At 64.0% G+C, this 27,540-nt stretch overlaps 2 protein-coding genes across 4 annotated transcripts; one reads left to right on the top strand and one right to left on the bottom strand.

Annotated features, from left to right (window-relative positions):
* Positions 1–2,767: 2,767 nt before the first annotated feature.
* On the bottom strand, positions 2,768–12,406 carry ATP1B2 (ATPase Na+/K+ transporting subunit beta 2). 2 transcript variants are annotated; one of them, XM_040543702.1, is made up of 7 exons: positions 12,285–12,406; positions 9,737–9,865; positions 8,655–8,759; positions 7,614–7,819; positions 6,420–6,476; positions 4,582–4,680; positions 2,768–4,294 (listed from the first exon to the last, which is right to left on the bottom strand). In XM_040543702.1, exons 1-7 carry the CDS (start codon positions 12,394–12,396, stop codon positions 4,130–4,132), a joined length of 873 nt encoding a protein of 290 aa, XP_040399636.1. In that variant the 5' UTR covers positions 12,397–12,406; the 3' UTR covers positions 2,768–4,129. The 2 variants fall into 2 exon arrangements, with proteins under 2 accessions (XP_040399636.1, XP_040399637.1); XM_040543703.1 differs by having other exon boundaries at positions 4,582–4,677.
* Positions 12,407–13,274: 868 nt separating this feature from the next.
* Positions 13,275–25,688, top strand: GRK1 (G protein-coupled receptor kinase 1). 2 transcript variants are annotated; one of them, XM_040543704.1, is made up of 9 exons: positions 13,275–13,528; positions 16,947–17,450; positions 19,143–19,426; positions 20,222–20,349; positions 20,686–20,843; positions 21,595–21,678; positions 22,298–22,422; positions 23,119–23,320; positions 25,230–25,688. In XM_040543704.1, exons 2-9 carry the CDS (start codon positions 16,949–16,951, stop codon positions 25,520–25,522), a joined length of 1,776 nt encoding a protein of 591 aa, XP_040399638.1. In that variant the 5' UTR covers positions 13,275–13,528; positions 16,947–16,948; the 3' UTR covers positions 25,523–25,688. The 2 variants fall into 2 exon arrangements, with proteins under 2 accessions (XP_040399638.1, XP_040399639.1); XM_040543705.1 differs by lacking the exons at positions 13,275–13,528; positions 20,222–20,349 and having other exon boundaries at positions 17,018–17,450.
* The last annotated feature ends 1,852 nt before the right edge of the window (positions 25,689–27,540 follow it).

Here is a 27,540-nt window from a genome sequence, read left to right as displayed (position 1 = left end):
GGTCAGCAAACACCTTGGGTTGAGGTCCCGGGGGGGGGGGGGCGGTCCTGGGATTCCCTGCTTGGGGAGGGTCCTGGCCCCGTGGCTCATTTTGGGGATCTGGGGGTCGCTTTTGGGGGGCGGGGAGGGGCAGGGGTTTGGGTTGGGGTCCCTGACCCCCCCCTGCCCCCCCCCCCCCCAGGTCGAAGGGGCACCGCCCGCGGGGGGAGGGGCAGCTGCCCCGCTCCGGGAAGAAGCTGCTGCTCAAGGGGGAGCCGCAGGACTCCGACTGACCACGCCCCCCGTGCTGGCCACGCCCCCTCGGCCCCACCTAGCCCCGCCCCCTGCCGCCCCAAGCCCCGCCCCTGCTCTGCTCCACCCCCCTGCCCCATCCACTTGCCATGCCCCCCTGTGCTAAGCCACGCCCCCGGTGCTAAGCCACGCCCCCGCCCCGCCTTGGCCCCGCCTCCCTCGAGTTAGCCCCGCCCCTTTGCAATGGATTTTTATAGAATAAAACTTTTTGTACCGCCCCCCCCCGGGGTGTCTGGGGGGGGGGGTTGGGGGGGGACAGTTCGGGGTTCCAGTTGTCCCAGTATGGGGTACCCGGGGGATCCCAGTTTGGGGTTCCTAACGGGGGGGGGGTCTCCAGTATGGGGTACTGGGGGGGGGGTGGTCCCAGTTTGGGGTTCCCCAGTATGGGGTACTGGGGAGGGGGTGTGCCCATTTTAGGGTTTCCCACTGGGGGGGGGGGGGGGGAGGTCACATTTTGGGGTTCCCTAGTATAGGGTATTGGGGGGGGTCCTAGTTTGGGTTCCCCATTATGGGGCTCCGGGGGGGGGGGGCCCAGTTTCTGCAATATGGGGTATTGCGGTGGGGTCCCCCAGCATGTGTTACTTTTGGGGGGGGGGAGGGCGGGGGGGGTCTTTTTCTGGCTCCCACGGGGGGGGGGGGGGGCGGTACTGGGGTCTGGTACCAGTTGGTGGGGTGGGGGGGGGGCTCCCAGTAAGTAGCATGAGGGGGGAGCAATTTGGGGATGGCCCCAGTTTGGGTAGTTGGGGGGGGCAAATTAGGGATCCCATGGTGGGGGGGGGGATTAAGGGCCCCATTCTGGGGAGCACGAGGAGGTCCCCATATGGGGGGGGGGATGGGATGTCACCCCCGCCCCCCCCCCCCCCCCAAAGCCCAGCTCCTGCCAAGGCTCAGCCTGGAAAATTCCTCCATCCCCTTGAGGTGACCTTGGGACGTGGGGGGGGCACCCACAGCCCCCCCCGCACCCAACCCCCCCCCCCCCCCCGGGACCGGCAGGGGGGGGGTCGCGGGGGGGTCACCATCTGGCTGCCGCCGGGATTAGGGGGGATCAGGGGGGATTTGCGGCCCCCCCCCCTCCCCGGCGCGATGTGGGTCATGGGGGGGGAGGGGCTGGCAATTTGGGGTGTTAATTGGGGGGGGCGTCATTTGGGGGGGGCCATGGGGGGTAATTTAGGGGGGCTTCATCGGAATTAATGTGAGAGTTGTTAAATTGGGGGGGGTATGAGAGGGAGGTGATAATTGGGGGGGGGTAATGAGTGGGTTGTTAATTGAGGGTTCGGGGGGGGGTAGATAATTTGGGTTAATTGGGGCGTCAACTTAATTTGAGGGTATCAATGGGGGGGGTGATCATTGGGGGGGTTAATTGTCAATATGGGGAACTGATAATTGGGGGGGCTGCTAATTCAGAAGGCTATAAGGGGGGTAACTTTGGGGGGCGTGTTAATAAAGGATCTTAATTTGGGGGTAATTAGTGGGGGGGACTTAATTGGGCGGTTAATTAGAGGCTGTGAATTGGAGGTGCCTTGGGGGAGGTCAATGTGGGGGGCAGTTTTGGGGGATTTAAATGAGTGTTATTGGGGCCTATGAATGTGAGGAGTTAATTAGGGGGGCTAATTAATGGCCTTGATTTGTGACTGCTAATCGGGGGGGCTGTTATTTGGGGTACTTAGTGAAGGACCGTTAATGAGGCTGTTAATTAGGGGTGCTAATGGTGAGTGTTAATTGGGGGTATCGATTAGAAGCTAGTAATGGGGGAGCTCTTATTTCAGGTATCATTGGGAGCCTGTTAATTGGTTGTTAATTGGGGGTGTTTTGATTTGGGGGTCATTTTGGAGGCATTTAATTGGGGCAATTGGAGGGTCTTAATAGGGAGGAGTTAATGGGTGTTAATTAGGAGCCATTAACTGGGGGTCATCTCTGATGGCTGTCAATTGTGGGGGAGTGTCCATCGGTGGTGGGTCGTTAACTTGGGGGGGGGCTGTTAACTGCAGAATATCGAGAATTAATTAATTGAAATTAAATTCCAATTAATTCAATTTCATTTTTAATTCAATCTCTTTAATTAAGGCATTAATGGGGGGCTCTTAATTAGGGGGTTAATTAGAGAGGGGGGCCCAGGGTGTTAATTATGGGGGTCTTTATTGTACTCTGTCAACTGGGGGGGCCGTGGGGGAGCAGAGGTATTTTGGGGGCAAATCAGGTGATTTCGGTGTCTCCCCCCTTTCCTGCCCCCCAATGACATCAGCACCATGGCCCCGCCCCCCCCCCTCCCCCCCCCGCCTCATCATGAATGAGGCCACCGAGGCTGGGGACACGGGGGGGGGGACCCAAGTGCCTGGGCACCCGGCCCTGGCAACGTCTCCCTAACGAGCTCGTCAGGCTCATTAGCGGCCCCACCCCCACTGTGGCCTAATTACCACCCCCTGAGAAGCCCCAGGCACCAGGGACCAAAGAAAACCACCAAAAAAAGCAGGTATTTCCACCAAAAACCACAGGTTTAATAGGGAGGGGGTTTGGGGGTTTTCCTCCCCATCCACGCCCCCCCAAACTTTCACCTCCTGTGGACCCAAAAACCGTTCAATTCCCCCCAAAACGAAGGGGCGCTCCCTGCTGGGGTGGGAGGGGGAGGGCTCAGTGCAGAGGGGTTGTTAGTGGGGGGAGGAAGGGGCTACAAGATGGTAGCCAAGATGGCCACCAGGCAAAATGGCCACCATGACCCAGGGCACCCAAGAGGGCTGGGTGGGACTCAAGATGGTGGCCAAGATGGCCACCAACCCCTGCAGGCCATGGGGTTCAAGATGGCCACCAGGTTGCCATAGCAACGGCACCATTCAAGATGGCCACCAGGCCCTGGTGGCCATAAGCAATGGGGATCTACGGTGGACGTCCATGGGGCAACAGTGGCCAGCTTGGCAGCACTGTTCTACCACGGTGGCCATCTTGGCCTTCATCTATGCCCTTCATCGAATGACACTCAACCACGGTGGCCATGTTGGCTAGCATGGCGGCCATCTTGCCCCTTATTTACACCTGGCGGTAGCCACCTGGCCGCATTGGCCACCACCTTGATCGCATCTAACGCTCAAACGCAGTGTCCATGAAGCCCAGGACGCTTCCGCCTCAGCCTACACAGCCAACGGCAGCCATCTTCCATCCCTGCAACACTGCTGTCCAGCACAGCAGCCATCTTTCCCTCTACTCATACAACCACCAGTGATCACCTTGGTATCATGGCAGCCATCTTCAGCGCAACCGATGGCCCTCTAGCATAGTTTGCCATCTTGCCCTTTATTTAAGCAACCAACAGTGGCCACCTTGGCAGCCTGGTGGTCATCTTGGCAGCCTGGTGGCCACCTTGGCCTCAACTGACACAACAACAGCCATCTTGTCTGCACGACCGTTGGCCATCTCGGTAGCCTGGAGCTATCCTGATCCCACCCAAAGCTCAACAGCAGCCACCCTGGTGCCATCTTGCTCCTCGTCCACACGACCAATGCCGACCATCTTGGCAGGCAGCCTGGCAGCCATCTTGGCCTCACCCTACATCACCCAACCTACCTACGAAGCCCCAAAAAAACTAAAAACCACCCAGCCGCCGCCAAAGCAAGCCCCGCATCGGCGCTCCTAAGCAAAAGACAGGCAAATCTGGGGGCAAAACCCGGGCATTTGGGGGTGAGGAGAGAAGCCGGGGCCCTACCACACCGTTTAATTTATATAGAATATAAAAAATATCTATGTACATTTATTATTCTTATATTAGGAGCATCTGGAGGGGCAGAAGGGGGGGAGGTTAGACCTGGCTGGAGGGGTGGGGGGCGGCGCAGGGAGATTGGGGGGGGGCTCAATCCCGGTTGATGCGCAGGCGGAAGGCGACGCGGCCGGCGAATTTGTCGCGCTCGTCATCGGCGCGGAGGCCAGCAGCGTTGAGGCGGCACTCGACGTGGTGCTCCATGTTGGCCGTGGCATTGGTGAACTGCACCGCCACCACCGGCTGCGTGTAGTTCACCTGCAGCGTGGGGACGGTGTCACCCCAGGAGTGGGGGACATGGGAGTGATTCCCCCCCCCCCCCCAATACACACCCCCCTGTCCCCCAAAAACGACCCCAGGGGTGAGCCAAGAGTCCAGAGCATCACCAACCCCAACAAGGGGGCATCACCCAACAAGGGGACATCAGCATCCCAAGGAGATCAGGGGACACCAGCATTTGGGGCCACCCCCAGGGGATCAGGCGCACTCCCTGCCATATATCCAGGACCCCCCCAAGCCCCAGACCCCCCCGTGCCCCCACTCACGTGCACTCTCTTGCCATAGTAGGGGAAGTACATGAGGTCAATGGTGCCATTAGGGGGGAAGAGCTGGAGGGGCCCCAGGAGGGCGGCGTCCTCCTCCTGCTGGGGGGGGACAGGCACGTCCCCACCTGCCCCACATGGGGAGGGACCCCCCGGTGTTCCCCTCCCCAAGTTTTCCCCCTTCCCAAACACCCCGCAAGGCAGTCTCCCCCCTACAAGGGTCCCTCCTCCCTACCAGCCCTTCCCCACCATGGACTCCCCCCCCCCATAGAAACCCCCATAGACAACCCCCAGTATGCCCCCCCTCCCTCCCCATCACATCCCCCCCAGTACAACTCTGGGGACCCCTCCCCATTGATCCGCCCCCCCCCATCCCCAACATCCCCTTGGTTCCCCCAAATACCCCCCCCAGTCCTCCCAAATATCCCAATGGCCCCAAATCCCCCTCATTTTGCCCCCCCCCCCCGTTTTGCCCCCCTTGTTCCCTTCCCCTATACCCCATCTGCCCCCGTGCTCCTCAGTTTGTCCCAGTGACACCCCACCACCACCACCCAGTTTGTCCCAGTGCCCTCACAGTTTTTCCCAGTGCCCCCCCAGTCCCCTTACACTGCTGGCCGTCTGTCCCTGCGCCCCGCGGCCGAAAAGAAAGAGAAAATCAGCTGCACGGGGACAGGGGGACATGGCACAGGGACACTGGGGACACAGTGGATGTAGCATAGGGACAGCAGGGACATGGCATGGGGACATTGGGGACAGCAGAGACTTTGTGGGCACAGCACAGTGACAATGGGGACAGCGAGGACATTGGGGACACAATGGGACAGTGGGAACACAGCACAGGGACACTGGGGACAGCACAGACACAGCACAGGAATGGCACAGGGACCTTGGGGACACAGCAGGGACGTGGCACGGGGACAGTGAGGACACGTTGGGGGACACTAGGGACACAGCTTGGGGACACCAAGGACATGGCATGGGTGGACATTGCATGGGGACATCTGGGAACACTGGATTTGGGGACAGCCAGCGGGGATTTGGGGGACAACAAGGGGACGCAGCGGTTCAGGGGTGCTCAGCAGGCTTTGGGGTGAATCCAGCACATTTGGGGGCACCCAGCAGGATCTGGGGTGAATCTAGCCTATTTTGGGACACTCAGCAGGCTTTGGGGTGAATCCGGCACATTTGGAAGCATCCAGCAGGGTTTGGGGTAAATTCAACAAGCTTCACGGAAAGTCAGCAGGGCTTTGGGGTGAATCTAGCCTGTTTGGGGACACTCAGCAGGATTATGGTGTGAAACCAGAAGATTTTGGGTGAAACACGATTTTGAGGTGAAACGAGCAGTTTTCATGACAGCCAGAAGGATTTTGGGATTAAACTAGCCTACGCTGGGACACGCAGCAGGATTTGGGGGTCAATCCAGACTACCTGGGGTCAGCAGCAAGATTTGGGGTTAATCTAGCAGACTTGGGGGCACCCAGCAGGATTTGGGGGTCAATCTAGCCTATTTTGGGGGGTACCCAGCAGGATTTAGGTTTAAACTAGCAGATTTTGGGACACCTAGAAGGATTTTGGGGTGAATCTAGCCTATTTCAGGAGTACCCAGCAGGATTTAGGTTGAAACTAGCAGATTTGGGGACACCCAGCAGGATTTTGGGGTGAATCTAGCCTATCTGGGGCCCCCACGCCATTGCTCGGGGACACCCCCTTACCAGGTCACCCTTTGCCCGCGGCCGCTGGGGAGAGATGAGAGACTGAGGTGACATTGGGGACACGGGGGGGGGGGTGACAATGGGGACATGGGGGGGGGTGACACAGGATAGGGGGGACACCGGGGTCACCTTGGCGGCGCACACCACGTTGATGCTCTTATTCCTCCCCGGGAAGAAGTTGATGACCTGCGGGAGGCGAAGGGTTAACGGGGCCCAGTGCCGCCCAGTACAACCCAGTGCCGCCCAGCGCCACGCAGCCCCTAATGCCGGGGAATCCCAGTGCCCCCAGTCTATCCCAGTGCCTCCCAGTGCAATGCAAGGCATCCCAGTGCGTGGCAATGGATTGCAACAGACACATCCCAGTGCTCCCAGTGCATCCCGGTGCATTACAAGCCACAAGGCGCTGCGCTGTGCACCGCCCCAGTGCTCCCAGTCCCTCCCAGCCCCATGCATTCCATTGCACGCCACAGGGCACTGCACCGCATACCTTCCCAGTGTTCCCAGTCCCTCCCAGTGCAGTGCAAACCTCCCCAAGCATTGCACCGTGCACCTTCCCAGTGCTCCCAGTCCCTCCCAGTGCATTGCAAGCCTCCCCAACCATTGCATTTTGCACCTTCCCAGTGCTCCCAGTCCCTCCCAACCCCATGCACTGCATTGCACACCATAGGACACTGCACTGCATACCTTCCCAGTGCTCCCAGTCTCTCCCAGTGCATTGCAAAGCTCCCCAACCATTGCATTTTGCACCTTCCCAGTGCTCCCAGTTGCACTCAATGCACTCCAAACCTCCACAACCGTTGCACCGTGCACCTTAGCAGCACTCCCAGCCCCTCCCAGCCCCACTTGATGCATCCCAAACCTCCACAAAAATTGTGTTCTGCGCCTTTCCAGTGCTCCCAGTCCCTCCCAGTCCCATGCAATGCATTGCAAACCTCCCCAACCATTGCATTTTGCACCTTCCCAGTGCTCCCAGTCCCACCCAGTCCCATGCATTACATTCCAAACCTCCCCAACCATTGCCTTTTGCACCTTCCCAGTGCTCCCAGTCCCTCCCGGTGCACTCCAAACCTCCCCAACCATTGCATTTTGCACCTTCCCAGTGCTTCCAGCCCCTCTCGGCGCATCCCAACCCTCCCCAATCTTTCCCTTCCTCCCCTCCCAGTGCTCCCAGTCCCTCCCAGTGCACTCCAAACCTCCCCAACCATTGCGTTTTGCACCTTCCCAGCGCTCCCAGCCCCTCCCAGCCCCACTCGACGCATCCCGACCCCCCCCATCCTTTCCCTTCCGCCCCTCCCAGTGCTCCCAGTGCCCCCAGCGCCTCACCCGGTTGACCTTGAGCAGCACGCAGGGCCGCCCGGCGCCGTAGCCGTAGTCGTCGGCGGGGCCCAGCCCGGCGCAGGGCCCCAGCAGCGAGCGGTTGAAGCGGCAGGCGCGCTTCGGGTAGTTGGGCACGCCGTCGTCCGGCTGCTCGTTGTAGCGCCCCGGGGTGCAGGCGGCGTTGCGGGCGGCCTGCACGCTGTCGTTGTACGCTGCGGCCAGCACCCGCTCGCACCAGTGCCGCCCAGTACGGGCGAGGGAGCTCCCGGTGCCTCCCGGTAGGGACTAGGGACCTCCCAGGATGGGTTGGGGCCCACCCAGTATGGACTAGGGACACCCCTGTGCCTCCCAGTATGGATCGGGGCCCACCCAGTATGGACTAGGGACCCCCCAGTGCCTCCCGGTAGGGACTAGGGACCTCTCAGGGCCTCCCAGTAGGGACTAGGGTAACTCCCAGTGCCTCCCAGTATGGACTAGGGACCCCCCAGTGCCTCCCAGTATGGACTAGGGACCTCCCAGTGGCTCCCGGTATGGATCAGGGCCCACCCAGTATGGACTAGGGACCTCCCAGTATGGAACAGGGACCTCCCAGTGCCTCCCAGTATGGATCGGGGCCCAGCCAGTATGGGCTAGGGAGCTCTCAGTGCCTCCCAGTATGGATTGGAGATCTCTTAGTATGAACTGGAGACTTCTCAGTGCCTCCCAGTATGGATGAGGGACCTCCCAGTATGGACCAGGGCACTTCCAGTACGGACTGAGGCTCTTCTAGCATGGACTGGGACCCTCCCAGTGCCTCCCAGTATGAACTAGGGCCCTCCCAGTGCCTCCAAGGAGATCCCAGTACATCCTAGGGCCATCCCAGTACAGACTGGAAACCTCCCAGTGTCTTCCAGTACAGACTAGGACCCTCCCAGCACATTGTGGGGCCCCCTAAGCCCTTCCCAGTGCCCCCTGGTTCCCTCCCAGTGCCCTTCCAGTGCCCCCAGTCCCCTCCCAGTGCCCCCAGTCCCCTCCCAGTGCCCCCCAGTTCCCTCCCAGTCCACTCACGCTCGAGGAACTGGTGCAGGGCGCGGACGTAGTGGAGCCAGGTCTGGCTCTGGGTGACGTTGAAGGTGACGTCGAGCCCCTCGGCGCGCGGGCGGATCATCATCCCTGCGCACGGGGACCGGCCTCGCACCACGGCCGTGCAAGGGGGGGGTCCTCGTGCAAGGGGGGAGAGCCGGGGGCTGAGCCCCCCCCCCCCCACACACACACACCCCGTTGCACGCCTGCTCCCTCCGTGCGACATCAAGGTACCCCTCGTGCAAACCCTAGTGCAAGGGATGTGCCAGGGTCCGCCATGCCACCTGTTGCACACCCACCCCCCTTCCAACGCCCCCGTGCGAGGGGTCCTTGTGTAAATGCTCATGCAAAATCCTTGTGCAAGGGCTGCCTCGGGGTGTCAAGGCCCCCTACTGCACGCCCAACCCCCTTTACACAAGACCGCCAAGGTCCCATGGGCCCCCTTGTGCAAATCCTCGTGCAAAGGGCCCCTCGTGCAAAGGGCCTAAAGGGGGAAGATCATCCCATTGTATGCCCACGCCCCCCCCCCCCCCTTAATGCCCCTCCACACAGTCTTGTGCAAGGTCCCTTGTGCAAACCCTTGTGCAAAGGGTCCCTTGTGCAAACCCGCGTGCAAAGGGTCACACCGGGGGGAGGGCTGGGGGTTTCAAAGCCACCCATTGCACGCTCCCAATGCCCCCCCACCATCCCCAGCCACGAGGTCTCATTCCAAGCCCTTGTGCAAGGGGCCCCTCGTGTGAGCCCTCGTGCAAAGGGTCACACCAGGGGCTCTCAAGGCCGCCCACTGCACACTCCCAATGCCCTCCCCCAGCCCCCACCGTCCACGGGGTCTCACTCCAAGCCCTTGTGCGAAAGGCCCCTCGTGCAAAGGGTCCCTTGTGCAAATCCTCGTGCAAAGGGTCACACCAGAGGCTCACGAGGCCGCCTATTGCACACTCGCAAAGCCTCCCCCGCTCCCCCGGCCACGAGGTCTCACTCCAAGTCCCTGTGCAAGGAGCCCCTCGTGCAAACCCTCGTGCAAAGGGTCCCTCGTGCAAACCCTCGTGCAAGGGGCCCCTCGTGCGCACCGGGGGTGGCGAGGCGGTCCTGGTACTTGGGCACGTGGGGGTCGACGCTCTGCAGCAGCACCCACATGGTGAGGGCGAAGAGCCCGGCCAGGAACCCGTAGAAGAGCAGGTAGAAGAGCAGGATCAGGCCTGGGGGGGGGGGGGCACGGGGTCAGCACCCCCCCGCTGACCCCCCCCCAAAAAAAAAAAGACCCCGAAATGCCACCCCAAAGCAGCCCCCAGCTGCTCCTTTTGCCCCAAAATGCCCCCAAAGCTGCCCTGAGGACCCCAGGTGCCCCCCAAACCCCCCAAAACGCCCCCCCCACACCCAGCACCCAAAAAGCCACCCCCCCCCAACTGCCCCAAGACCCCCAAATGACCCCAAATGTGCCCCAAAAACTGCGCCAAGACGCCCAAACTGATCTGACACCCCCAAACACTCCAAAAATTGCCCCAAACCCCCACAAACTGTCCCAAGACCCTCCCCAAACACCCCCCCCAAAAACTGCCCCAAGACCCCCAAATGTGCACCCAAAACTGCCCCAAAATCCCCAAATTGCCCTGAGACCCCTAAACGCCCCCCCAAAACTGCCCCAAGACCCCCCAAATGCCCCCCCAGACTGCCCCAAGGCCCCCAAATACCCCAAATGTGCCCCCTAAACTGCCCCAAGGTCCCCAAACGGACCCGATACCCCCAAACACACTCCAAAAACTGCCCCAAGACCCCTAAACGCCCCCCCAAACTGCCCCAAGGCCCCCAAATGACCCCAAATGTGCCCCAAAAACTGCCCCGAGACCCCCAAATGCCGCCCCAAACTGCCCCAAGGCCCCCAAATGACTCGAAATGTGCCCCCAAATGTGCCCCCAGACCCCCAATAGCCCCCCCTCCAACTGTTCCCCACACCCCAACTGCCCCCAGAGCCCCAAATGCCCCCAAGCGTGCCCCAAACCACCCCCAGCCCCCCCCACTGCCCCCATGGCAGCAGACACCCCCCAAATGCCCCCCCAAATGACCCCAGAGCCCTAAACACCCCCCAAAAACCCTGCTCCATGACACCAAACCTACCCCAAAACTGCCCCAAACGCCCCAAGCACCCCAAAACTGCCCCCGGAGCCCCCTAAAAACCACGAAATCGCCCCAATGACATCAAATCCCACCCCAAATACCCCCCCAAAGCCCCAATCCCCCCCCTTAGCGCTCTTGGAGCCCCAAATACCCCCAAACAGCCCCAAATCCTCCCCAAACCCACCGCAGTCCCCAAATCCTGCTAAATTCACCCCAAAAATCAAACCCACTTCTGGAGACCCCCCCAAGTCCCTTCCGGACACCCCCAAAATCCCCCCCAAGGCCCCAATCCCCCTTCTGCCCCCCCTCAAAAGCCCCCAGACCCCCCCCCCGAGCCATCTGTCCCTACAAATGGGGGGGTCCCAGCCCAGGGGGTCCCCGTCTGTCTGTAAATGGGGGGGGGGGGACAATGTCCATCTGGCTGCCCCCCCCCCCGGGGGGGTCCCTGTCGCTCCCATCCCCCATCCCCGTCCATGACCTACTTTTGCAGCCACAGCGCGACGGGGGGGGGGGGGGGGAACAATCCTGCACCCCCCCCCCCCCAAATTGACCCCCCCAAATCCCACAAAGTGCCCCCCCTCCAACGCAGCCTCATGGGGGGAGCCTGCAGCCCCGTCCCCGATTGCACCCCCCCCAAAATGAGGGTGGGTCTTTATGGAGCCCCCTCCCCTTGCACCCGTGGGGGGGGGGGTCCATGCAAATACCCCCCCCCCAGAGGACCCCCCCCAAAAAAAGCAGCGTTTAAATGGGGCGTCCTCCAATTGAGGGGGGTCTTTATGCAACCCCCCCCCCCAAATTACACCCATGGGGGGGACCTTCAAGAGATGTCCTTTCATGGGGGGGGCTCTATGCAGCCCCCCCCACTTAAACCCATACTGGGGGGGCTCTGTGCAGCCCCCCCTTAAACCCATAGAGAGATGGGGGGGGTGCCGGGGGGGACCCTATAAAACTCCCTCCTGTTGCGCTCCGGGAGGGGGGGGGGCCCCATACGGCCCCCTCCCAACACACCACGACACACCCGCACGGGGGGGGTCTCTGTGCAAACCCCCCCATTGGACCCAAGCCGGGGGGGGCCCTGTGCCCCCATTTGCATCTATAGGGGAACCCCTACGCAACCCATCCTGATGCAGCCCTATAGGAGACCCCTACGTGCCCCCCTCCCCCATTTGGGGGGGGCCCTATGCGACCCCCCCCACCTGTAGCTATACTGGGGGGTCTCATACACCCCCCTCCCATTGCACCCAAATAGGGGGGGGACCCAAATGGGGGGGGGGTGCCCATATCCTAAACCACTTGCATCCACGGGGGTGGGGGGGGGTCCACAACTTTTAGAGGTTCCCCCCCATGTGCATCCCTACGGGGGGGGGGGTCCCTCTGCGACTTCCCACTGCACCCCAAGGGGGGGATCCCCACGCAGCCCCCCCAGGGCTGCTCCCCCCACTGCACCCCCCAAAACGGGGGGGGGGGGGGGCGGGTCCCCGGGCCCCCCCACGCCGGACCTACCCCAGCTGGTGCCGGTTCTGCCCAGGAACTGGCGGCTCCGCGGGTCCCACACGAAGGCCCGCCACTCGGCCAGCACCTGCCCGCAGCTCCGCTTCTCCTTGTCCCGAGCCATTTTTTTTTGGGGGGGGGGGGTCTCGGGGGCGGGGGGGGAGGGGGGGGTCCCGGTCCGCTCCGCTCCGCCCGCGCCGGGATTCGAACCCGCGACTCCGCAGCGCCGCGGCCGCGCCGCCTTATATAGCCTCGGAGCCACGCCCCCTCTGCATTAGCCACGCCCCCCTATGCTAATCGAGCGTTCTAAAGCCGCCCGCGCCCCGCCCCTTATGCTAATGAGGGGGGCGGGGAGCCCCGCGGCCGTTTCCCACCGCCCCCCATTGAGAGATTTAGGGAGGGTGGGGGGGGTCTTAAAGGGGCCGCGCGGGGAGAGGGGCGCTGGGAGGACGCTGGGGGATACTGGGAGCACTGGGGGGGGTCACTGGGAGCCTTGGGCGGGGGTTACTGGGAGCCTCGGGGGATGTGGGAGCACTGGGGGAGCTAACTGGGAGCACTGGGGGGCTACTGGGAGCACTGGGGGTGCTAACTGGGAGCACTGGGAGACTACTGGGGGCATTGAGCAGGTTACTGGGGGCACTGGGATGCTCCTGGGGGCACTGGGGGACTACTGGGAGCACTGGGAGGCTACTGGGAGCACTGGGGGGGCTACTGGGTGCACTGAGGAGGTTACTGGTGGCACTGGGGAGTTACTGGGAGCACTGGGGGGCTACTGGGGCGTTACTGGGGGCTACTGGGGGCACGGAGAGGGGGCGCTGGGGAGGGCTCCTGGGAGCTCTGGGGGCTTACTGGGAGTGAACTGGGAGCACTGGAGGAGGGGCCCTGGGTGCCCTTGGGGGCTGCTGAGCGGGGGGGGGCGGGGCTACGGAGGGGGCGGGGCCTGGGCGGGAGGTGACGGGGGGGGTACAACCCCCCCAACCCCCCCCCCAAAAGAGGGGGGGGACCCCCCGCTCCCCCCCCCCCCCCGGTCGTGCCGTGCCGAGCAGCTCCGGGCTCCCCGGTAACGGCGCGTCCCCGCCGGGTCCCCTGGGGACAGCGGGGCGGGGGGGGGGGGGGCTCCGTGTGCGCCCCCCCCCCCGGTGTCCCGGAGCCCTCGGAGTGGAGCGGGGGGGGCCCGGCCGCCCCCGCAGATCCCCGTTAATCCCCGGGCGGGGCCAAGCCCGGCGGAGCCACCGCGGGCACCGGGAGCTGCGCGGGTGAGAGGGGCCGGGGGGCTCGGGGGGGGGGCGCCGGTCAGTGGGGGGGGGGTCCCGGGGGGGCTGGGTCCCCTGGGGGTGGGAGGTCCCGGGGGTGGGGGGTCCCTGGGGAGCGGGGTCCCTGGGGAGGGGGGTCCCTGCGGGGGGGGGGGCGGGCCCCCTGGGGATCCCCACAGGGTGGGGGGGGCCTTGGCCCCCTGGGGTCCCTTGGGGGGAGGCCTGGGGGGCTGGGGGGAGGGGGGGCTGGGTTTCTCTTGGGGGTGGGGGGTTCCCGGGGGGTGGGGGGCACCTAAGGGGGGGGGGGGTCGGGGGGGGCTGGGCCCCCTGGGGACCCCTCCCCGGGGTTGGGGGGCCTCGGGCACCTTGGTCCTTTGGGGGGGGCACCTGGGTCCTTTGGGGGGGGTCTGAGCCCCCTGGGTGCTTTTTGGGGGGGGGGGGCAGGGGGACACCTAGGGTCACTTTGGGGGGGGTCTGGTCCCCCTGGGTCCTTTGGGGGGGCACCTGGGTCCCTCGGGGGGGCGGGGGGGAGGCTCTGGGTCCTTTTGGGGGGTTCCCCCCCCCAGGAGTCTTGGGGGGGCCCCCTGGGTCCTGCCCCCCCCCTCCTTCCCAGCACCCTTTGGGGGGCCGGGGGGGTCGGGATCCCAGCATCCTTTGGGCCATGGGGGGGGGGGGCTGAGGGGGGGGGGCACCGTTCCCAGCATGCCCTGCGGCCCAGGGGCACTGTGGGACGGGGGGGGGTCTCCGGGGGGGGGTGGAAGCGGCTTAGGGCTGAGCGGCTTTGGTGCCAATTATAGTGCGCCGGCCCTTTAAGGGCTCGGACCCGGCCTGGGGGCGGGGCTAATCTCGGGCAGGGGGGCGGGGCTAATCCCGGGGGTGAGGTTAATCTGGGGGGCGGAGCTGTTCCAAGAGCAGGGGTAATCTGGGGAGCAAGGGTGATACGGGTGGGTGGGGCTAATCCCGGGGTGATGTTAATCCAGGGGGCGGAGCTAATCCGAGGGAGGGCGTTGCATGGAGGCAGGGATAAAACAGGGGGCGGAGCTAATCTGGGAGGCGGGGCTAACCCAGGGGTGATGCTGACCCTGGGGGTGGGGCTAATATGAGGGCAGGGCTAATACAAAGGTGGGGCTAATCCAGGAGGAGGGGCTAATCCAGGGTTTAGGTTAACCCAGGGGGTGGTGCTATTCTGAGGGTGGGGCTAACACAGGGGCAGGGCTAATCTGAGGGGGCAGAGCTAATCCAGGGGCGGGGCTATTCTGAGGGCGGGGCTATTCTGGGGAGCAACATTGTTACGGGTGGTCGGGGCTAACCAGGGGTGAGGTTAACCCAGGAGGCGGGGCTAATCTGAGGGCAGGGGTAATCTGGGGGCAGGGGTAATCTGGAGGTGGAGCTAATCCGAGGGTGAGGCTGACCCTGGGGCTGGGGCTAATATGAGGGCGGGGCTAATACAAAGGTGGAGCTAATCAAGGGGGTGGGGCTAATCCAGGGGTAAAATTAACCAAGGGGGCAGTGCTAATCCAAGGGCAGAGCTAATCCAAGGTGGGGGGGTATATGGCGGGGTGGGGCTAATCCAGGGGTGATGTTAACCCGGGGGCGGTGCTAATCCAAGGGCAGGACTAGCACAAAGGCAGGGCTAATCTGAGGAGGCAGGGCTAATCCAGGGGTGGGATTATTCTGAGGACGGGGCTAATGCAGGGGCAGGGATAATCTGGGGGTGGAGCTAATCCAGAGGTAAGGCTGACCCTGGGGGTCAGTCTAATATGAGGGCAGGGTAATACACAGGTGGAGCTAATCCAGAGGGAGGGGCTAATCCAGGGGTAAAGTTAACCCAGGGGGCAGTGCTAATCCTAGGGCAGGGCTAATCCAGGGAGGGATAATATGGGGGGGGATGGGCCTAATCCAGGGGTGACAGTGTCCCAGGGGCTGGTGCTAATCCAAGGGTGGGGCTAACACAGTGGCGGGGCTAATCTGAGGGGATGGGGCTAATACAGGGGGCAGAGTTATTCCAAGGGTGGGGCTAATCTGGGGAGCAAGGCTGATACAGGTGGTTGGGGTTAAATTGGGTGAGGTTAACACAGGGGGCGGGGCTAATATGAGGGCGGGGCTAATTTGGGGGCAGGGCTAATATGGGTGGGGCTAATCTGTGGGTGAGGTTGACCCTGGGGGTGGGGCTAATCTGGGCTGGAGCTAACCTAGGGAGACGAGGCTAATCCAGGTCTGAGGATAACCCAAGGGGTGGGGTTAATCCGGGGGCGGGGCTAATGCAGGGGCAGGGCTAATCTGACGGGGTGAGACTAATCCAGGGGCAAGGTCGAAGATGGGAGTGGGGTTTATATAAGGGTGGGGCTAATCCAGGGGAAGGGGTTAATCCATGGGTGAGGATAACACAGGGGGTGGGGTAATCCGATGGCGGGGATAATGTGGGGCAGGTATAATCTGGGGGAGGAGCTAATCCAGGGAGGTGGGGCTAATATGGGGTGAGGTTAACCCAGGGGGTGTGGCTAATCCGAGGGAGAGCCTAATCTGGGGTTGCCAATCCAGGGGGTGGGACTAATCTGGGGGTGAGTTTGACCCAGGGGGTGGGGCTAATACGGGTGTTGGGCTAATGCAGGGCCAGGCTAATCTGAGGGGGGATGGGCTAATCCAGAAGCAAGGTTGAACCTGGTGGTGGTAATATGAGGGCTGGGCTAGTACACAGGTTGGGCTAATCCAGGAGTGAGGTTAACCCAGAGGGTGGGGCTAATCCGAGGGTGGGACTAATCTGGGTCTGATAATCTGGGGGCAGGGTTAATAGGGGGATAAATTTGACCTAAGGGTGGAGCTAATCCAGATCAGAGGTTAACCCAGGGGATGGTGCTAATCCAAGGGCGGGGCTAATCTCGGGGAGGAGCTAATCCAGGGAGGTAGGGCTAATCTGGGGGTGAGGTTAGCTCAGGGGTGGGGCTAATCCAAGAGCGAGGCTAATCTGGGGTTGCTAATCTGGGGGGTGGGGCTAATCTGGGGTGAGTTTGACCCGGGGGTGGGGCTAATGCGGGTCAGAGGTTAGCCCAGTGGGTGGAACTAATCCGAGGGTGGGGCTAATGCAGGGCAAAGATAATATGAGAGGGTGGGGCTAATCTGGGTTCAAAGTTTAACCTGGGGGTGGGACTAATACACAGGTGGGGCTAATCCAGGGGGAGGGGATAATCCATGGGCGAGGTTAACACGAAGCGTGAGGCTAATCCAAGGCCCGAGATAGTCCGTGGCAGAGCTAATCTGGGGCAGGGCTAATCTAAGGCAGTGGGGCTAATCTGGGGGTGGGTTTGACCCAGAGGGTGGGGCTAATACTGGGGTGGGGCTAATCTGGGGGTGGGGTTAATCCGGGGGGCGGGGTTAATCCCGGCATCGCGCCCGGCCTCAGCCCCTTCCCCTCCTCCCGCAGCCATGGACATCGGCGGCCTGGAGACGGTGGTGGCCAACTCGGCCTACGTGTCGGCCCGCGGCGGCGCCGGCGCCTCGGGGGCCTCGGGCCGGGACCGCCGGCATCGCGCCCGCCTCCGCCTGCCCCACATCTCCCAGTGCGAGGCCCTGCGCGCCCGCCTGGCCGGCGGCGCCCCCGGTAACGGCAGAGGGGGCGCCCCGCAACATGGCGGCGCCCGAGGTGCCTCCGGGCAAGATGGCGGCGCCCAGGAGGGGGCGGAGGAGACGTCCTTCCGGTGGCAGTGCCTGGAGCAGCCAATCGGGAAGCGGCTCTTCCGGCAGTTCCTGGAGGCCACGCCGGGATTGGCCGCGGCCGGGGCGCTGTGGGCGGAGCTCGAGGCCTTCGAGTGCTGCGAGGAGGCGGAGCGCGGCGGGGCGGCCGCGGCCCTGCGGGGGCGGTTCTTCACCCCGGGAGGGGCCGAGCACTGCGGCTTCCTCAGCGCCGCCGCCACGGCGCCGCCCGCAGGTGAGTGGCGCGGCCATGACACCTCTAGGGCGGCCATGATACCGCCAATGGCGGCCATGATACCTCCAGTGGTGGCCATGATACCTCCAGGGTGGCCATGATACCTCCAGGGCGGCCATGATACCGCCAATGGCGGCCATGATACCTCCAATGGCGGCCATGATACCTCCAGTGGTGGCCATGATACCTCCAGGGCGGCCACGATACCGCCAATGGCAGCCATGATACCTCCAATGGCGGCCATGATACCTCCAATGGCAGCCATGATACCTCCAATGGCGTCCATGATACTTCCTGGGGTAGCCATGATACCGCCAATGGCGGCCATGCCACCTCCAGTAGTGGCCATAATACCTCCAGTGGTGGCCATGATACCTCCAGGGCGGCCATGATACCGCCAATGGCAGCCATGATACCTCCAATGGCGGCCATGATACCTCCAGTGGCGGCCATGATACCTCCAGGGCGGCCATGATACTGCCAAGGGTGGCCATGATACCGCCAATGGCAGCCATGATACCTCCTGGGGTGGCCATGATACCTCCTGGGGTGGCCATGATACCTCCAGTGGCGGCCATGATACCTCCAGGGCGGCCATGATACCGCCAATTGCGGCCATGATACCTCCAATGGCAGCCATGATACCTCCAATGGCGGCCATGACACCTCTAGGGCGGCCATGATACCTCCAAGGGTGGCCATGATACCGCCAATGGCAGCCATGATACCTCCAAGGGCGGCCATGATACCTCCAATGGCAGCCATGATACCTCCAAGGGCGGCCATGACACCTCTAGGGTGGCCATGATACCTCCAATGGCAGCCATGATGCCTCCAATGGCAGCCATGATACCTCCAATGGCGGCCATGATACCTCCAATGGCGGCCATGATACTTCCAAGGGTGGCCATGATACCTCCAATGGCAGCCATGATACCTCCAAGGGTGGCCATGATACCGCCAATGGCAGCCATGATACCTCCAATGGCGGCCATGCTACCTCCTGGGGTGGCCATGCTACCTCCAAGGGTGGCCATGATACCTCCTGGGGTGGCCATGATACCTCCAATGGCAGCCATGATACCTCCAGGGCGGCCATGATACCTCCAATGGCAGCCATGCTACCTCCTGGGGTGGCCATGATACCTCCAATGGCGGCCATGATACTTCCAAGGGTGGCCATGATACCTCCAGTGGCGGCCATGATACCTCCTGGGGTGGCCATGATACCTCCAGTGGCAGCCATGATACTTCCAATGGCGGCCATGATACCTCCAATGGCAGCCATGATACCTCCTAGGGTGGCCATGCTACCTCCACTGGCGGCCATGATACCTCCTGGGGTGGCCATGATACCTCCGGGGGTGGCCATGAAGATGGCAGCCATGATAACCCCAAGGGTGGCCATGATAACCCCAGTAGTAGCCATGACACCCTGGTTGAAGCCATGAAGTGGTGGCCGTGACACCAATTGTGGCCATGACACCCCCAATGGCAGCCATGATGTTGTTGGCAGCCATGATTCCATTGGCAGCCATCACACCACCAGTAACCATGATGCCAATGGCACCACCAATGGCAGCCATGACCTCAATGGCAGCCATGATGCCAACGGCAGCCATGACACCCACGGCCGCCACGACACCCCCACACCCCTCACGCTGTCCCCACCTCTCTCCCCGCTCCTCCCAGGCCCCAGCACCCCGGAGGACTTTGGGCTGGCGCGGAGGGAGCTGCTGGCGCACCTGGAGGCGACGGCGTGGGCGCCGTACCGCGCCTCGCCCTACTTCGGGCGCTTCACCCAGTTCAAGTGGCTGGAGGGGCAGCCGGTGGGCGCCGAGGCCTTCGCCGACTTCCGCGTGCTGGGCAAGGGCGGCTTCGGCGAGGTCTGCGCCTGCCAGCGCCGTGCCACCGGCAAGATGTATGCCAACAAGCGCCTCAACAAGAAGCGGCTCAAGAAGCGCCATGGCTACGAGGTGGCCGTCCCCGTCCCTGCCGTTGTCCTTCTGGTCCTCTGTCTGCCTGTTTGTCCCCTGTCCATCCCTCTGTCCCCCTGTCCGTCCTTCTGTCCCATCATCTGTCTTCCTGTCCCCTTCCCTGTCCCCTTCCCTGTCCCCCTGCCCCCTTGTCCGTCCCTCTGTCCCCCTGTCCATTCCTCTGTCCCCTTGTCCATCCTTCTGTCCCCCTCTCCATCCCTCTGTCTTCCTGTCCATCCCTCTAGCCCATTGTCTGTCCCTCTGTCCCCTCACGTGCCCATTTGTCCCCTTGTCCATCCCTCTGGCCCCTTGTCCATCCTTTCATCCCCTTCCCTGTCCCCCTGTCCCCTTGTCCATCCCTCTGTCCCCCGTCCATCCCTCTGTCCCCTTGTCCATCCTTCTGTCCCCTCACCTGTCCCCCTCCCTGTCCCCCTGTCCCCTCGTCCATCCCACTGTCCCCTCCTCCTCCTCCCTTTTCTTCCTCCATTTTCCTTCTCATCTTCTTCTATGTTTTCCCCATGATCTCTGTGTGTGCTTGGCATGTGCTTGGCCTGCACGCGCGAAGATGCTTTGGGCCATCCAAGGTTGGGGAGGGACCCAGTGGGAACACGTGTGTGCTTCGCATGTGCTTGGCATGTGCTTGCTCCGTTGGGGAGGGCCCAGTAGGAACACACATGTTCTTGGCGTGTGCTTGGCATGTACTCGCTCCGTGCCACCCCATGTGCTTGGCGTGTCCTCGGCCTGCACCGGGCCAGCACCAGCTGCGTGTCCTTGGCGTGTGCTTGGCGTGTGCAGGCGGCGCTGGTGGAGAAGCGCATCCTGGCGCGGGTGCACAGCCGCTTCATCGTCTCGCTGGCCTGCGCCTTCCAGACCAAGACCGACCTCTGCCTCGTCATGACGCTCATGAACGGCGGCGACCTGCGGTAAGCATGTGCTTGGCGTGTGCCTGGCGTGTTATTTGGCCGTAGCATGTACGTGGCGTGCACATCACATTTGCGATGGGATGTCCCAGCTCCTGGGGCACCTCCGCATGTTCTTAGCGTGTGCACATCCACAGCGTGTCCTTAGCATGTGCGTGGCATGTTTTTGGCGTGGTCTTTAGCATGTGCAGGTGCCACACATGTGCAGCGTGGCCCTGCCCGACCCCAGCACCCCTGAGCTGTGTCCCCAGCGTGTCCCCGAGCCGCGGCGTGTCCCCGGGTGCTGGCACGTCCCTGGCGTGTCCTTAGCGCGTGCGTGGCGTGTCCTTGGCGTGCCAGGTACCACGTGTATAACGTGGATGAGGACAACCCCGGGTTCCCCGAGCCGCGGGCCGTGTTTTACACCGCCCAGATCCTGCTGGGGCTGGAGCACCTGCACCAGCACCGCATCGTCTACCGCGACCTCAAGCCCGAGAACGTCCTCCTCGATGACGCCGGTGACGTGGGGACAGGGGGGGGACATCGGGGATGTGGGGACACTGGGGACATTGGGGATATCGGGGACGTGGGGGACACTGGGGATGTGGGGACACGGGGGGTGTTGGGGACGTGGTGGGGACGTCAGGGACATGGGGGACACTGGGGACGTGGGGGACATGGGGGCATTGGGGACGTAGGGGACAATGGGGATGTTGGGGACGTGGGGAACACTGGGGACATTGGGGATGTGGGGATAGGGGGGTGACATCGGGGATGTAGGGGACGTGGGGACACTGGGGACAAGGGGACATCTGTGGTGTCAGGGACATGGGGACATTGGGGACAGTGGAGACGTTGGGGACGCGGTGTGGGGCACATGGGACCATTGGAGACACGGGGATATTGGGGGGATGTGGGGGACATGGGGACACTGGGGAATGTGGGGACACTGGGGGGATGTGGGGGACATGGGGACATTGGGGGGATGGGGGGGGACATGAGGGCAAGGTGGGGGACGTTGGGAGGATGTGGGGGATATGGGGACACTGGGGAGACGTGGGGGGCATTGGGGACACTGGGGGGACGTGGGGGGCATGGGGACACTGGGGACATCTGGGACATTGTGTGGGATGTGGGGGACCCGGGGGGCATGCAGGACTTGTGGGGACACCAAGGGGCTGGGGGGACACTGGGGGGGGGCACTGGGGAGCATTACTGGGAGGCGCTGGGAGGGTCGCTGGTGGTTACTGGTGGTGCTGGTCGGGGCAGGCCACATCCGTCTGTCCGACATGGGGCTGGCCGTGGAGCTCCGCGAGGGGCAGAGCAAGACCCGCGGCTACGCCGGGACCCCGGGTAGGGACGGGGACATGGGGGGGGCACAGGGACAGGGGGGGGACATGGGGGGGGGCATGGGGGGGGCATGGGGACATGGGGGGCAGGGGGGCGTTGAGGACACAGGGGGCATGGGCAGGACATGGGGACATGGGGGGACATCAGAGGGCCATGGGGGGCCATGGGGAGATGGGGGGGACACGGGGGGACACAGGGACACGGGGGCCACATGGGGATATATGGGGACATGGGGGGACGAGAAGAGGCACGGGAAGATGGGGGGACATCAAGGGGACATGGGGGGACATGGGGACGTGGGTTCACATGGGGGACACATGGGGACATGGGGGGGGACACTGAGGGCATGGGGAACATGGGCAGGACATGGGGACAAGGGGGGACACGGGGAAATGGGGAGGACCTTAGGGGACGCGGGGGACATGGGGGGACCCAGAGACATGGGGAGACGGGGGGGACATGGGGGGGACACCGAGGACATGGGGACGCAGGGGGGACACTGCGGGGCCATGGCCCCCAGCGACAGAACCAGACCCAGGACAGGGGACACAGGGACACGGGGTGTCCCCCTGTGTCCCCCCCCGTCACCGGGGTGTCCCCTGGTGTCCCCCCCTGTCCCCAGGGTTCATGGCGCCCGAGGTGCTGCGGGACGAGGAGTACGACTGGGCCGTCGACTACTTCACGCTGGGGGTGACGCTCTTCGAGATGGTGGAGGCCAGGGGGCCCTTCCGGCGCCGCGGGGAGAAGGTGGGCACTGGGGGGACTGGGAGGACTGGGAGGGACTGGGAGGGGGACTGGGAGGGACTGGGAGGGACTGGGGGGACTGGGAGGGGGACTGGGAGGGACTGGGGGGACTGGGAGGAGTACTTGGAGGAGTACTGGGAGGCCAGGGGGCCCTTGCAGCGCCACAGGGAGAAGGTGGGGGGGTACTGGGGGGACTGGGAGGACTGGGAGGGACTGGGAGGGGGACTGGGGGGACTGGGAGGGACTGGAAGGTACTGGGGGCCCAAGTGTCATCCCCATGTCCCCAGGTGCCATCCCCATGTCCCCACGCGTCACCTCATGTCCCCAGGCGTCATCCCCACTCATCAACCCCCATCCCCACGTGCCACCTCCTGTCCCGAAGTGCCATCCCCATGTCCCCAGGTGTCACCCCCTGTCCCCACGCGTCATCCCCATGTCCCCAAGCATCCTCCCATGTCCCCAGACACCATCCACATGTCCCCAGGTGTCATCCCCATGTCCCCACGTGTCACCCCCTGTCCCCAAGCGTCATCCCCGTGTCCCCAGATGTCACCCCCGTGTCCCCAACGTCACCCCCCGTATCCCTGTGCATCATCCCCATGTCCCCGGGCGTCAACCCCACTCACCACCCCCCCGTCCCCACGCGCCGCCCCCCCCCCCCGTCCCCACGGTCACCCCCCGGCGCCGCTGTCCCCGCAGGTGGAGAACCAGGAGGTGACGCGGCGCACGCTGCACGACCCCGTCACCTTCTCGGAGCGCTTCAGCGCGGCGGCGCGGGCGGCCTGCGAGGGGCTCATGGCCAAGGACCCCGGCGCCCGCCTGGGCTTCCAGGCCGGGAGCTGCGCCCAGCTCAAGGCGCACCCCCTCTTCGCCGCCGTCAGCTGGGGGCGCCTGGAGGCAGGTAACCCCCCACCCAGGGGTGCTCCGGGGGGGGGGGGGGGGGGCTGGGGGCGGTGGGTGCCGCAGGAGGGGTCGGTTTGGGCGGCGGGTGCTCCAGGATAAGTCTTTATGGGTGCTCCGGGAGGGGTCTGGGGGGCAGTGGGTGCTCCAGAATGGGTCGCCGTGGGCGGTGGGTGCTCCGGAAAGGGTTGGTTTGGGTGCTGGGTGCTCCAGGAGGGGTCTGGGGGGCGGTGGGTGCTCCAGAATGGGTCCCAGTAGGCGTTGGGTGCTCCATAAGAAGTCTTTATGGGTGTTGGGTGCTCCAGAAGGGTCCCTGGGGGCGGTGGGTGCTCCAGAAGGGGTCTGGGGGCGGTGGGTGCTCCAGAGTAAGTCTTTATGGGTGCTCCGGGAGGGGTCTGGGGGGCAGTGGGTGCTCCAGAATGGGTCCCAGTAGGCGCTGGGTGCTCCATAAGAAGTCTTTATGGGTGCTCCAGGAGGGGTCTGGGGGAGGGGGGGTGCTCCAGAATGGGTCCCAGTAGGCGCTGGGTGCTCCATAAGAAGTCTTTATGGGTGTTGGGTGCTCCAGAAGGGGTCCCAGTGAGCATTGGGTGCTCCAGAAGGGTCCCTGGGGGCAGTGGGTGCTCCAGAATGGGTCACCGTGGGCGGTGGGTGCTCCAGAAGGAGTTGGTTTGGGTGCTGGGTGCTCCAGAATGGGTCTGGGGGGACGGTGGGTGCTACAGGAGGGGTCGGTTTGGGTGGGGGGTGCTGCAGAATTAGTCTTGATGGGTGCTCCGGAATGGGTTCGTCTGGGGGTTGGGTGCTCCAGAAGGGGTCCCAGTGGGTGCTGGGTGCTCCAGGAGGGGTCCCAGTGAGCATTGGGTGCTCCAGAAGGGGTCCCTGGGGGCGGTGGGTGCTCCAGGAGGGGTCTGTGGCGGTCGTGGGTGCTCCAGAATGGGGTCGTGTGGGCACTGGGTGCTCCAGAACAGGTCCCAGTGGGTGCTGGGTGCCCCAAAAGGGGGTTTACAGTGGGCGTTGGGTGCTCCCAAACTACCCCTGGGTGTGCGTTGGGTGCTGGGGGGTTACTGGGGGCATCACGGGGGGACTGGGGAGGTACTGGGGGTACTGGGCGGTACTGGAGGGCACCTGGGAATACTGGGGGGGGTTACTGGGGGCATCACGGGGAGACTGGGTGAGTACTGGGGGTACTGGGGAGCACCTGGGGATACTGGGGGGGGGGGGGTACTGGGGGTATCACAGGAGGACTGGGGGGCTACTGGGAGTACCTGGGAATACTGGGGGTGTACTGGGGGTACCAGGGGAGTACTGGGGGGGGTTATTGGGGGTACTGGGAGACACCTGGGAATACTGGGGGGGGGGGTAGAGGGAGTACCAGGGGAGTACTGGGTGGCTACTGGGGGTACTGGGGGGTACTGGGGATACCGAGGATTATGGGGGGGGTTACCTGGGAATACTGGGGGGTACTGGGAGTACCTGAGGATACTGGGGAGTACTGGGAGGGTTACCTGGGAATACTGGGGGGTACCTGGGGATACTGGGGGGATACCTGAGGATACTGGAGAGCACTGGGGGGTATCTGGGAATATTGGGGGGTACTGGGGGGGGTACTTGGGGGTACTGGGGGTACCTGAGGATACTGGGGAGTACTGGGGGGGTTACCTGGGAATACTGGGAGGTACCTGGGGATACTGGGGGGGTTCCTGAGGATACTGGGGAGTACTGGGGGGGTTACTTGGGAATACCGGGGGGTACCTGGGGATACTGGGGGGTACTGGGTGTACCAGGAGAGGGGTAGTGGGGGCCATCGGGGGGTACCTGGGATGCTCGGGGGGCACCGATGGAGCCCCCCCAGCACAGGCTGGGGGTGTCCCCTCTTTCCCTCTCCCCCCCCCCCCCCCCCCCCGCCTTTGCAGGCCTGGTGCCCCCCCCCTTCGTGCCGGACCCCCGCCGGGTGTACGCCAAGGACCTGGGGGAGGTGGGGGCCTTCTCCTCGGTGCGGGGCGTGGAGCTGGACGGGGGGGACGCGGCGCTGTGCGACGCCTTCGCCTCGGGGACCGTCCCCGTGCCCTGGCAGGAGGAGCTGATCGAGACCGGCCTCTTCCAGGAGCTCAACGTCTGGGGGGGCCCCGGGCAGCTGCCCCCCGACCTGGACCCCAACGCGGCCCCGGGGGGGGGAGCGCGCTCGGCCACCTGCGGGCTGCTGTGATAGGTTGGGGGGGGGGGGGGGGCCACCCCCAAATTGGGGGCTGGGAGGGGGGGGGGGGGGCGTCAGGGCCTCATCCGGCCGTGGGAAGGCTAATGTGGGGGGGACCCTAAAAGTTGCCCCCCCTGGAGAAGCCCTAAAATTGGGGGAGGGGGGTGTTGGGGGTCAGAAATGGGGGGGGGCACCCGTTTGGGCAGCCCAAAAAGGGGGGGGGCGGTTCTTTGGGAATCCCCAGTTTTGGGGGGTCCCCCCCAGGGAAGCCTAATTTGGGGCGACACTAAAAGTTGCCCCCCCCTGGAGAAGCCCTAAAATTGGGGGGGGGGGGTGGGGGTTGGGGGTCAGAAATGGCAGCACAAAAGGGGGGGGGGGGGTCTGTGGGAATCCCAAATGTTGGGGACCCCCCCTCAGGGAACCCTAATTTGGGGGGGACCCCTAAAAGTTGCCCCCCCTTGAGAACCCCTAAAATTGCGGGGGGGATGTTGGGAGTCAGAAATGGGGGGGGGTGGGGGCACCCCTTTGGGCAGCCCAAAAGTCCCCCCCCCCGTTGGAAACCTCAAATGAGGGGGGCTTTGAGAACCCCAAATTTGGGGTGTCCCCCCCGTTAGGCCCCCAAAATCGCAGCACCCCCCCCCCAACCAGGCCGCCTTGCACCAAAGACACCCCAAAATGGGGGGGCAACCCCTGAGCACCCCAAAATCCCAAATACCCCCCAAATGGGGGGGCTCCCTCTATCAAGGGGGGGTCACCCCAAAACCCAACCTCTGGGGCAGCTCCCCCCCAAATGGGGACCCCCAAAATGTCGCCCCCCCCCCCCCCCCCCCCAAGCCCCTGCAGATCTCAGGGACCCCCCAGCTCTGTGCCACCCCCGGGGGGGGTCTCCTGTTTTGCCCCCCCCCCCCCCCCTTTACCTCGGGGGGCTTCGTGTGCCCCCCCCGACTCAGGGAAACGTTTGGGGGGGCCCCAAGGTGCCCCCCCCGCGCACAATAAAGGCGGTGGTTGCTGCAGCGTCTGAGGGGCAGTGTCGGGGTGTCCCCCCCCCGTGTCCCCAATGTCCCCCCCCAAAAAGTCCCCCCAACCTCACGGCGCCCCCCCCGTGTCCCCTATGTCCGCCGCGCGTCCCCGTGCCACCCCCCCCCGTGTCCCGACCTCCCCATGTCCCCGATGTCCTCAGTGTCCCCCCCCGTCCCCGACGTCCCCCCATGTCCCACAATGTCCCCCTGACCCCCCCCATGTCCCCATGACCCCACATGTCCCCAAATGTCCCCCAGTGTCCCCATGACCCCCATGTCCTCGTGCCCCCCATGTCCCTAAGTCCCCCAATGTCCGTGTCCCCCGATGTCCCCTTGTCCCTCAATGTCCCCCGATGTCCCCATGTCCCCCGATGTTCCCTTGTCCCCCCCATGTCCCCTGATGTCCCCGTTGTCCCCAATGTCCTCAGAGTCCCCCCATCCCCCATTATCTCGATGTCCCCATGTCCCTCAATGTCCCCATGTCCCTTGTGTCCCCCCATGTCCTCAATGTCCCCATGTCCCCGGATGTCCCCATGTCCCCCCATGTCCCCCAATGTCCCCCCATGTCCTTAATGTCCCCATGCCCCCTGATGTCCCCATGTCCCCCAATGTCCCCCCATGTCCCCATGCCCCCGATGTCCCCGTGTCCCCCGATGTCCCCATGTCCCCCAATGTCCCCCCATGTCCCCGTGTCCCCCAAAGTCCCCTTGTCCCCCAATGTCCCCATGTCCCCCAATGTCCCCCCATGTCCTTAATGTCCCCATGCCCCCTGATGTCCCCATGTCCCCCGACGCCCCGCCATGTCCCCATGTCCCCCCCATGCCCCCCATGTCCTCAATGTCCCCATGACCACCATGTCCCCCCCACGTCCCAACGCCCCCCCCCGTGCCCCCCGATGTCCCCACGTCCCCCGATGTCCCCTTGTCCCCCAATGTCCCCTTGTCTCTCAATACCCCCCGATGTCCCCACGTCCCCCCATGCCCCCCGATGTCCCCACGTCCCCCCACGTCC

This window comes from Cygnus olor, unplaced genomic scaffold (assembly GCF_009769625.2).
Source record: "Cygnus olor isolate bCygOlo1 unplaced genomic scaffold, bCygOlo1.pri.v2 scaffold_173_ctg1, whole genome shotgun sequence".
NCBI lineage: Eukaryota > Metazoa > Chordata > Aves > Anseriformes > Anatidae > Cygnus > Cygnus olor.
This window is presented reverse-complemented; position numbering and strand designations above follow the sequence as displayed.

What these genes read in the sequence shown, in the direction of transcription:
- ATP1B2 (XM_040543702.1), bottom strand. Translation starts at nt 12,396, where the DNA reads ATGGCTCGGGACAAGGAGAAGCGGAGCTGCGGGCAGGTGCTGGCCGAG. An exon ending in CAGAACCGGCACCAGCTGGG is followed by an intron (nt 9,866 to 12,284) that starts GTAGGTCCGGCG and finishes CCCCCCCCCCAG; the next exon opens with GCCTGATCCTGCTCTTCTAC. An exon ending in ACTATGGCAAGAGAGTGCAC is followed by an intron (nt 4,295 to 4,581) that starts GTGAGTGGGGGC and finishes CCCACGCTGCAG; the next exon opens with GTGAACTACACGCAGCCGGT.
- GRK1 (XM_040543704.1), top strand. Translation starts at nt 16,949, where the DNA reads ATGGACATCGGCGGCCTGGAGACGGTGGTGGCCAACTCGGCCTACGTG. An exon ending in AGAAGCGCCATGGCTACGAG is followed by an intron (nt 19,427 to 20,221) that starts GTGGCCGTCCCC and finishes TGGCGTGTGCAG; the next exon opens with GCGGCGCTGGTGGAGAAGCG. An exon ending in TCCGGCGCCGCGGGGAGAAG is followed by an intron (nt 22,423 to 23,118) that starts GTGGGCACTGGG and finishes CTGTCCCCGCAG; the next exon opens with GTGGAGAACCAGGAGGTGAC.